The following is a 10,963-nucleotide window of genomic DNA, read 5'->3' on the forward strand; positions in this document are numbered from 1 at the left end:
TGGTGAATATTTTTAGAACTATCCGAATTTGGTAAATAAAGTGTACCCGTTACTTTAGTTTGAGAAAACTCAGTCGCTTTGGTTTAGAAACTTCGAAAAAATTTGATGGATATTTCAATTTTAACTTCGCAACAAAAAATTTAGGTGTTTTTTTTTTACTTAGAGGTCTTTAACAGTGAGCATGAAATAGAAGTCATTTTAAATTAGAAGAGGAGTATATATAGAGGTGGTATCAAAGAGGGGAAAAGGGGTCAATGCATGCCTCTTCGAAATTGAAATGTTATGGTGGATGGAGTGCGTAGGAGAGGGGATATATAGGTACCGGTCCGGTACCTAATTGAACACCGTCCTGTGGTACCGGTACCTAATAGGCGGGGAGGAGGGTGGGGAGGGCTGTCCCCGGGTCTATTTCCCCCCTTGTATTCTTTCTTCTTCTTTTTTTTTCTTCTTGTCTTTTGTTGTCTTTTGAGTTGGGAGAGGTGAGTAGGAGTGAGAAGGTACTCAGTGCAAGTGGGAAAAGTCGGGGAGGAGGAAAAAAAATGGGGACCACCATTAGCATGGATTTTTAAACTTTTATTATAAATTTTTATAATTTGAATTTGTTTTTTATAATTCTTTTAATCTTGCCTTCTTGTATTCCATTCTAAGTATACTGGTATAATATAAGCATATGGCTTAAGATATGTGATAGAAAAATGTATCTATAGCTCTGAGTTGATCTGAGCAGCCATATAGTGAAGGATTTCGATCCGTTTGAAATTTAAAAAGTCAAGCTGTAAGATCATTTAAGACGCTACCAAGACATGAGCGTATAAAACACTTGTACGTCGTGCTTATTGTCTCGGGACACAAGTGTTTCCAACTAGTCACGACGTACAAGCCCCTCAAACATCATATTTTTAAATGAAAAAAATAATAAAATTATCATGCCTTTTCATCCTATTTTTTTGGAAAAATATCTTTGAAGTATACTGCACTTGTATATACAAAATTAGTAGTGTTAAAATCAAGGGTTTAAAAGCGAAGTATACTACACCAAGTAGATCGACTATTTGACCGGATAAACACGCCATACATCTAGTGGGCACTGGGCCGTGGCCTTGAAAGTTAAAATACTTGTATATCCACATACCACCGAAGATCACATTATGTATATGTTATATGTATAAAGCTATATATACAGCCAATGATCATATGATACATAAATTAAAATTAAAGAAACCAAATGACATATATAAATTAAAGTATTTTACATTAACAAAATGACTTTAATATCTATATATCTATATATATGTGTGTGTCTATTTATGTCGTTCACTAGCTTATCTAATTAAGGATTCTTGACGATATGAGAGGCGCGATGTCTCAAAGTAAAACGATTAAACATAGCAAGTGAATTACTAGCATGATGCTTCACATTCAAAAACTTGGCTTTGATTATCGCCTTTTCTTTACCTCCGATTCCATCCCCTAATAGTCCGTCAATACACAAATCAGCATTTGTTAGTGCCGCGCCAACCCAACTTTGAACGTTACCCTCATGTTGGACGAAATTTTCTTCTCCATCCTTTCCCATTAGCTGAAATTCCCTAACCGAACGCGTTATTTGATCCACCCCATCGTTGATTTGACGCAAACACTCTTCAACGGCTTGGTTGTTGTTGTTTCCGTGACTAGTACTCTTAGTCGTTTCATTGAGATGTTTTGCCACCATGTTAACATACTCCTTTGTTTGTTTCGCTTTCATTAGACACACGGCTAGTGAAACACGAGCTAATTGTTGTGGACCTAGCATGGTTTTTTTCGACACGTATGGTAAAAGAGTTTCGATGCAAAGATCACGATATACTGCAGTTCGACATTGTGCCTCGAGATATACCCTGGCACCAGATTTAGATTCGACCATTATTATGCCTAGAAATCCAAAGAATATTGGTAGCGAAAAAAACAACAGAGTAAGAGCAATTCGAGCCATTATATCGATTTTTTGTGAACAATTTTGTTATATATGAAAGAATATAATAGAAGACAAGGTGAATGATTATATATAGAGCCAGAGGTATCCTATATATATATCCGTCACATGCAGTAGAATTTTCTTTGATATATATTCAACTCCTTTACGTACATGAGAAAGTTTCTTTCACGTTCCACATGCAACTTGCTTGTGAAAATAAATGCTTTAAATTTTCTATTGAGTATTGCAAATTAAGAAACTGTAGTATTACTCTGCCACTCGTGACAAGTTTCTAGAAGTATCTTCTAGGATTGGCAACGAGACCTGCCGAGTTTGCTAAGGTCAAACAATAACAATTAGGAGCTCGATCGGTAACAGAGTGCATGTTGACTATTATAGCTGCGCGCAGAAGAGTTAATTATTTGACTTTTCTTGTCGCATCTGGTCTCTGGTGGTCTATAGTCATTTATGCGCGCATTTTCTTGTAGTGAGTAGGTAATTTTGGGGCAATGTTCATGGGCTAATTCTTGAGATGAAATGAGCACTAGTTGATATGAGAAAATCGTAAAAACATAATACCGCATGTAAATAGTGGGAAAGAAACTTTTGAAACAGATCAAAATAGATCCTCTTGTTTGTTTGTTTGATACAAACAAAATTTAAACATAAGATACATATAAAAAGAGTTAATTATTAATAAAAATAAACAAAAATACACAACTTAAACTATATGTTAAGTATCATTACAAGCTTGCCCGATTACGTGTATATATATGGCATATATCCAATATAGAAGTACATACTATACTTAATTATTATGTCAAAATTTTAGGATTCTTTATGCCACGAGAGGCACGATATCTTGTTGTGAACCTACTAAACATGGCAAGAGAATTACTAGCCAGTTGCTTCACATTCAAAAACCGTGCTTTAATCATCATAATATCCCTCCTGCTTATCATCCCATCACCCAAGAGCCCGTCGATGCAGGTCGTGGCATCTGTCAAGGCGGCGCTTACCCAAGTTTGCACGTTGCTCTCGTGCCACACAAACTTTTCATCCCCATCCTTTCCTATTTGTTGCAACTCCTTAAAGGAATGTGTAATTTGGTTCACTCCATCGTTAATTTGGCGTAGACATTCTTCTATTGCTTGGTAGTTATATTCAGACGACTCATCTACTGATGAACCGGTTTCATTTACGAGTAATTTCTTTGCTATCATGTTAAGATAGGTTTTGGTATATCGAGCTTTGGATAGACATGTAGCTAGTGAAATTTGAGACAACATTTGAGGGCTTGGTAATCCTGATCTGCTAACATATGGTAAAAGAGTTTCGACACATAGATCAGGATATAACGCCGATCGACATTGTAACTCAAGGTACATCCTTGCACGAGAACGAGACTCGACAGTGGTGATCGAAAATGCAAAGATTGTGAGAGATATAACTAAGAAACAGAGAAAGTATTGTGCCATTTTTGTAATTTTGAAATCGTTATTTGCATTTGAGATATGAGAAAAAGGGAAGAATGGAGAGGATTATATAGAAGAGGTTGTCACATACATCTATGAATAAATTAGTCTCCACAAGATTTATCCAAATTCCTTTACGTACAAACTCTGTTTCATTCACACATGCAACTTGATCGAGTATTGACACTAAGTGCATTTGTTTATTCTCAACACACTTTTCCAAATATTACGATTGTCGATTGATATATATACTCGTATATCAGATTATCAGTACATAGAAAATCAACAAGTATCATGAATTGGTCATTTTTACATTTCAATAGAAAGATGTATTGGTTTATTTTTTGTTTGTGATCAATATGAATTAGCTTCATATGCTAGTTACTTTTAATTATATCAATATCGAAAGGATGACAATATATGCAACTATTCAAGTGTGTTAGATTTAGGGTTATAGACATATATATGGTCAAATGGACCGTTCATGGAATTCTTCGATCAGTCGAGTGGAATTATTTTCAACAGTTAATAATGATTTTCTTGATGACGTTAGAATAAGAGAGATGAGATGCATCTGTTAAAACATTTTATATACTATATCATTTTTGTCGGTCTTGTAAAGTCAAGAGGCAGAGCATCTGGAGATGTTTACTTGAGGTATACATCTTACTGTTTAGAAATCTAATTAAGCCCAAGTCTCTAACTTTTAGCCTGATATAACTTTTATAATCCAACAGCCGTTGAATCTTGAAAACAAGAACATTTTGGATCTGGGAATCATCATGGCAGATAATTTTATAAGCATATTCGTAATAAATGGATGACGAATTTGATCAAGAATTTGAAAACAAGAGTAAAGAAGTTCATAGAAATTTGTCCAATTTTATTAGTCAATGTACTAAAAAATTCGTATATTTTATTCCTTGATTTTGACGGGGGGAAAAGAATAAAAAGTACAGTAAATTCATTTATTTCATGAGCATGGTTTCAAAAAAGTCAATGTCAAACCATCTTAATTGTCATTCAAAAGACTACAACTCAGCTAGGAGTCCTAGGCTCCTAAGACAACCATATATATCAGCAATATATATATTGTAGCCTTGCGTCAATTTATTTATTTTTTCTTTTGTATCGCATGGTAATCCTTTGTTTATGAATTAATTAAGGAGGAATAAATTTTATAATTATAATTGGTTAGAGTGGACATGCAATCCAAAGCAAAACATTTATATCGACATGCAATATTGCACTCCCTCCTTTTTCCATCAGATGTGTCAACTAGACATTTCTAATGTGACGAAACAGTAATACAGTATCATTTTATATATGTTTCTAGCAACTTATTGTTAGAGAGTGTAAAATTTAATTCAAAAGAATTGCGATTCAAAGTTAAATTCAGATATATACCAAACTGAAATAGATCATTATCGTAAGCAACAAATGACGACATTACATTCAAGTACAATTCTCTCATTCATTTTAGATTTTGAGTTACAATATGTTTACAAATTAAATTTTGAATTACATAACAAATAATAGGAACTATTGTGCATGTATGCATCATTAATAAAATGCGAAAACATTGTACGCACTATTTATACAGTTGTGTGTTTTATTGAAATTAAGATGAGTAATTGATACAATCGTACGTGGTAATCACGAAAAAAATCAAACCAAATACCTGTGAACATTAATATAAATGACATCATATCCCTATATATATAACCTTCATTTGTGACTAGATTTAGGGGTTCTTGATGCCACGGGCAGCACGATATCGTGTTGTGAAACGAGTGAACATCAAAAGAGAATTGCTAGCGAGTTGCTTCACATTTAGGAACCGCGCTTTCATCATAGCTCTGTCCCTACGACTGATCCCATCCCCCACGATTCCATCTATGCACGTAGTAACATCCGTCAAGGCAGCACTAACCCAACTTAGGACATTACTCTCATGCCACACAAAATTCTCATCCCCATCCTTTGCTATTTGTTGCAACTCCTTAAATGATTGTGTTATTTGGCTTACTCCATTCTCTATTTGACGCGAACATTCTTCCAAGGCTTGGTAATCTCCAAAACTCCCCGTTTCGTTCAACTTTTTTGCTACCATGTCCACGTAGTTCTTTGTAACTCGAGCTTTTGATAGACACGTTGCAAGTGAAATTTGAGCTATTCGTTGTGGGCTTATTACACCGGTTTTGTCCACGTAAGGTAAAAGTGTTCTAACACATAGATCAGGATACATTGCCGGACGACATTGTGATTCAAGATATACCCTTGCACGAGAACGAGACTCCACAATGGTTAAAAATCCATAGATTGTGAGTAAGAAAACCACGAAAGAAAAACAATTTTTTGCCATGCTTGTGATTATTATTATTATTATTATTATTATTTATAAATAAATTTGAGTCTAGCTTTGAGATATGAAAATGAGAAGAGGGAGAGGGAAGGATTATATAGAGAAGTACAACATGGATTTTTCAACAAGCTATCCACCAAATCAAACAATATATAATTCCTTTACGTAAAACATATATGTGTTTCAAAGCCGTCCAAAAAAAATATTTGTTTTAATTTATATATCGTACATGAAACTTGTTTACGAATATAATGGTAGTATTTTATTTTACAAGGTATAATTAAATATACCAAATATTACGATTGTTTATTAACAAAATCAAGCAATCACGCACCCTGTTTTAAGTAATACCCAGTGACGTGTAGTGATAGATCGAATTGATACGAAAAATCGTTTTGACAATGTAGAGATGGATAGATTGTAAGAGGAGATCGAGCAGAGCGAAGTTCATGGAAAGTTGTCTTGTGCAAATGAAACATATATACAAAGTGACTTAGACTTACAAAGTCAGTTAGCTAGCATATATTATTATCTTCGATTAATAAGGTAACCCCGGCCTTAAACTCATGATAGCTTTTATAACACTTGACTTTCAACGCCATTGACGATTATATTAGCTGAAGTGATGGACTGACTTTTGAGGATTAACGTTGACTTCAATTAACTCGTTAAGTGCTCCATAATTTAATTAGGTATACCCACAGCCAGCTACATTCTTACAAACGGGGTACCCATGCTGAAAATTTTGTATGTAAACGTTACTCTAATTATATACGTACATGCAACGAAAATTATTTCAAACATTTTAGGGTGTGTTTACTTTGTAAAAAATGTTTTCAAATTTTTGCATTTTTATTGTTTTTAAGAAAATGTAAAGAGTTTTCTCATTTAAGAAAACGTACAAATAAAATTTTCAAAAACGCGTCTAAATTTAAAAAACGTTATTTTCATTTTCCATACTAAAAAACATGTTTTAATATGCTTGGTTAAATGAGAGGTTGGGGCGGGCGAGCAGTGACAAGGGGCAAGAACCGGGGCTCAGGGGGAGGTTAATATATTTTTTAAGGTTTTTGAAATATAGAAAATGAAAATTTGAAAACAATAAAAAGAAATGTTTTTCAATTTTTTTTATAGAAAGGCAAAAAATAGTGATATTCTGTTTTTTTTAAAAACATTATAAAAAACTATGATTTGATAACGTTTAAAATTTTTCATATTTATTTCAAAAACAAAAATGTAAAATGGAAAGTGTTCTCCAACTAAAGACCCCTTAGATTTTCACATGACAATTAACGAATCAATTAAGGAAAGCTATTTTTTTTTTCTGTTTAATTAGCATATATCAAACTAAATATTTAAAATTTCCACAAGGTGTTCCTATGCAATTTTAAGTATTTATGCATGCTTTAAAATAGTTCGAAAGAGTTCAAACTATAGACATGATGAGGTCGATTAATACAAGCTGGTTATATGGGCTATGAAGGTTCCCCTGTATTCTCGGCGTGTAGGTTCCCCTGTTTATTTTTTATTTATTTTCTATCGTAAATTTTAAATTGGCTAAAATACATGTTACCACACTCGTGTATCGTATTATTTGGTGTTTTACTATCTTAAATTATTAAATGTTTATTATAATCTCGTAATTAAGCTTAGTTGACATGGCGTTTTACTATCTTGTATATAAAATTAAAAATTGATTTTCAAAGTTGTACTCGTATAAAATACAAATCACCATATTTATTTTATAAATATAAATATAACATTTAAGATATTTAAAATTACATATATTATCACATATTATCTATTTTCAATTGTATAAATGGTTGTCTGGTTGAACTTTTAAAAGTTAGAAAAACCACGATCGCATAACTACGGTGATTTCGTCAGGAATTAGGATCTCCTTAATTGTATAGTTGTATGCATGTGCTAATTAACAATGACTACAAAACAAGAAATAAAAAAAATTTAACCTTTAATAATATATTCTACTCTGTATTTGTTTTAGTCAAGAAATAACATATATATGAGCACAATTTTAACAGTAGCCCGGTCAGTACCTATAGATATTCTTTGTTTTGGTCAATGTGTCTTTCTAATTACTCATCGTATATATTCGAGCCTTTAACGATGGATCAATGTGGTACGTGTGTGTTCTATTTGTGTTTATCGTATTTATTTATAAATTTTGTACGTATCTATTTTTTTGGCATGTAGCTATACGATTAATGCAATACCGCGGGTCAAGAAAAAGTAGCTCCTGAATTTGCGGTCACTACACAACAAGAGCTTGAATAATAAACAATATAAATTTGAATGAAGAACATTTACAATAATTGTAAAGAATGTATCAAAGAAAACCAATGACAAGTAAAAAACTCCTAATTACATATATATGGCGCGCCATATTTAGTTATGGAATCTTGATGCCATGGGATGCACGGTATCTGGTTGTGAAACGAGTAAACAATGCAAGAGAATTGCTAGCAAGTTGTTTCACCTTCAAGATCGTAGCCCGAATCATAGCCTTTTCGCTATCACTAATTCTATCCCCCGTAATTCCATCAATGCACGTTGTGGCATCCGTCAAGGCAGCACTAATCCAAGTTTGGACGTTACTCTCGTGCCACAAAAAGTTTTCATCTCCATCCTTTCCCATCTGTTGTAACTCTTTAAAAGATTGCGTAATTTGTTTCACCCCATCGTTGATTTGACGAAGACATTCTTCCATTGCTTGGTTTTCTCCAAGAGTACTACTCGAGGTTTCATTCAATTTCTTCGCGACCATGTTCATGTAGCTCTTTGTGAACCGAGCCTTTGATAGACACGATGCTAAGGCAACTTGAGCTTGTAGTTGTGGGCTTGGTAATCCTCTTTTGTTTACATAAGGTAAAAGAGTTTGAACGCATATATCAGGATATCTTGTTGATTTACATTGTGCGTCGACATACACTCTTGCATGAGAACGAGACTCCACAATGGCCGGAAAGACGAAGAAAATTATGAAGCACATCACCAAGAAAGAAAGAAAAGATTGTGGCATTTTTGAATTGTACGTTCTTGTTGTTGTCGAACGTTGTCTTATTGAGATATGAACATTATCGTACGCGGGTGAGTGGTTATATATAGAAGAGTTGTCACATGCACTTTCGAATAAACTCTACATCACACACATGCAACTTGCTTATGAAAATAATCACATTAAATTCTCACCGTCCATTTCTCTAATTAAATTTGAAACAAGATTAATACATCAATTCATAAGGTTTATACGTTTCTTAACATGGAATAATTTGAGGTATAAAAATGGAGTTTTTTTTAATGGCTAATATTTACATTAAATCCTGATATCTTTTCTAATATGATAAGGCACGAAATGCACAATATGAAATTGTGCTATATTTTTATAAGCTCGAACTTGGCTAGCTAGACAAGCATTTTTGAATTGAACTTGAATTTTTTTACTAGCTAGGCTCGAGTTTGACCATGATAAAATTCTAATCGAATGGCCGGGCCAAACTAGGATTTGATCTCAAATAGTTCGATGCATTAACGGTTTAAGACCAATAGCCAATGAAGACTTCCGGTCATACGGGGCCATTTGAGCTGCAGATCATAATGTTTAGCATAAACCAAATAAGCATAGCCAAAAAGGCCACTCTAACAAATTTAATTATGTTTGATCTATTTAACTTTGTCATGCAGTCCGGATCTGAAATTCAAAATTCATATTCACTGATGATATCATAAAAACAAGTAAGTACTAAAAAAAAAAATTCAAAGAAAAGAAAAGAACAATTATTCATAACATAACAAGAGCTTAAAATTTAATAAATCAACTATATATATTTTAAATTTAAGGAGTCCTGATCCTCCGAGATGCACGGTGCCTTGTTGCAAACCTGTTAAACAACGCAAGCGCATTACTAGCAAGATGCTTAACATTCAAAAACCGCGCTTTGATCATCCCCTTTTCTTTACCTCCAATAGCCTTATCCGATATCTTATCAAGACACGTCGTCACATCTGTTAACGCGGTACTAACCCATGTTTGCACATTACTCTCGTGCCACGAAAAATCTTTCTCCCCGTCATGTACCATTCTTTTTTGCTCCTTAACCGATTGTGTAATTTGGTTCACCCCGTCATTGATTTGAGACAAACAATCCGTCACGGCTTCATAGTATCGTCCACTCCAGCTGGTTTTATTGAACTCTTGTGCAACCATATTAACATAGGCCTTTGTGAGTCGAGCTTTAAATAGGCATGAGGTTAGTGATATTCTGGCTAGTTGTTCGGGTGTGGGTGCATTTATTTTGCTAGCGAAGGGTAAGAGGGTTCGAATGCATAAGTCGGTGTATAATGTCGGACGACATTGGTGCTCGACATAGGCTCGAGCTCGAGAACGGCATTCGGCCGTTGGGTTTAAGCTAAATAAGGCAAGAACTAGAATTAACAAAGAGAGGAATGTATGTGCCATGTCGATCTTTCGGAAAAATGTGGTGGGGATGTGGATTTGTAATTAAGAGGTTGTGGCATTATATAGTGGCTTGTCACATTATACACGATCTAGTTATATTCCAAAAGAATGTATAATAATTTACGTGTTGTATAATTATAATGTATAGTCAAAGTATCATGTGTCATAGTATATCAATATTGCATTCCTCGGCTGCATATGGATTGCCAAACAAAGAGATCCGTTAATCAACATAATCTTTTTAAGCGCAAAAAAAATCAACATACAATCTTCTTAAAAGATATTTAAAATCTTCTTTTTTTTTTCTTAACTATCGAAATTTTATTCATCTATCAAATTACATACAACTTAGGCTAGCCAGCGCGCGGGACTAAATAAGATTTACAAGTTAACTTTCTAGTTCCTACGTACGGCTAATGCATTACATCATTCTAATTCTAATTCTAATTCATACTATACTTCCGTTATACCGTTCAAATTCGACGACAAAATCTTACGCGGATAGTTATCCATAAAGAGGATTTTGATTCAATATCATACTCAACTCAGCAAATTTTATATCATATCTTACTATCCTAAATTATTAACGATATATAACAATAAAGTTATAATATCCTAGAATTTCAACCAAGTTTTTTACTCCCTTGACTCGTTAATTATTTAACTTTCAAGTAGTATAAATTATAAAT

At 33.6% G+C, this 10,963-nt stretch overlaps 5 protein-coding genes across 5 annotated transcripts; all 5 read right to left on the minus strand.

Annotated features, from left to right (window-relative positions):
• Positions 1 to 1,330: 1,330 nt before the first annotated feature.
• On the minus strand, positions 1,331 to 1,975 carry LOC122590863 (pectinesterase inhibitor 7-like). The gene has a single exon (XM_043763041.1). It carries the CDS (start codon positions 1,973 to 1,975, stop codon positions 1,331 to 1,333), a length of 645 nt encoding a protein of 214 aa, XP_043618976.1.
• Positions 1,976 to 2,772: 797 nt separating this feature from the next.
• LOC122592148 (pectinesterase inhibitor 9-like) lies at positions 2,773 to 3,435 on the minus strand. Its single transcript, XM_043764355.1, has one exon. The coding sequence runs from the start codon at positions 3,433 to 3,435 to the stop codon at positions 2,773 to 2,775; it is 663 nt and encodes a 220-aa protein (XP_043620290.1).
• A 1,741-nt stretch (positions 3,436 to 5,176) lies between these two features.
• Positions 5,177 to 5,797, minus strand: LOC122590864 (pectinesterase inhibitor 9-like). Its single transcript, XM_043763042.1, has one exon. It carries the CDS (start codon positions 5,795 to 5,797, stop codon positions 5,177 to 5,179), a length of 621 nt encoding a protein of 206 aa, XP_043618977.1.
• A 2,410-nt stretch (positions 5,798 to 8,207) lies between these two features.
• Positions 8,208 to 8,837, minus strand: LOC122590546 (pectinesterase inhibitor 9-like). The gene has a single exon (XM_043762743.1). The coding sequence runs from the start codon at positions 8,835 to 8,837 to the stop codon at positions 8,208 to 8,210; it is 630 nt and encodes a 209-aa protein (XP_043618678.1).
• An 813-nt stretch (positions 8,838 to 9,650) lies between these two features.
• Positions 9,651 to 10,274, minus strand: LOC122590594 (pectinesterase inhibitor 9-like). Its single transcript, XM_043762784.1, has one exon. The coding sequence runs from the start codon at positions 10,272 to 10,274 to the stop codon at positions 9,651 to 9,653; it is 624 nt and encodes a 207-aa protein (XP_043618719.1).
• Positions 10,275 to 10,963: the final 689 nt, after the last annotated feature.

The sequence above is a fragment of the Erigeron canadensis genome, chromosome 3 (genome assembly GCF_010389155.1).
Source record: "Erigeron canadensis isolate Cc75 chromosome 3, C_canadensis_v1, whole genome shotgun sequence".
In the NCBI taxonomy this organism is placed as follows: Eukaryota; Viridiplantae; Streptophyta; class Magnoliopsida; order Asterales; family Asteraceae; genus Erigeron; species Erigeron canadensis.

What these genes read in the sequence shown, in the direction of transcription:
- LOC122592148 (XM_043764355.1), bottom strand. Translation starts at nt 3,435, where the DNA reads ATGGCACAATACTTTCTCTGTTTCTTAGTTATATCTCTCACAATCTTT.
- LOC122590594 (XM_043762784.1), bottom strand. Translation starts at nt 10,274, where the DNA reads ATGGCACATACATTCCTCTCTTTGTTAATTCTAGTTCTTGCCTTATTT.
- LOC122590863 (XM_043763041.1), bottom strand. Translation starts at nt 1,975, where the DNA reads ATGGCTCGAATTGCTCTTACTCTGTTGTTTTTTTCGCTACCAATATTC.
- LOC122590864 (XM_043763042.1), bottom strand. Translation starts at nt 5,797, where the DNA reads ATGGCAAAAAATTGTTTTTCTTTCGTGGTTTTCTTACTCACAATCTAT.
- LOC122590546 (XM_043762743.1), bottom strand. Translation starts at nt 8,837, where the DNA reads ATGCCACAATCTTTTCTTTCTTTCTTGGTGATGTGCTTCATAATTTTC.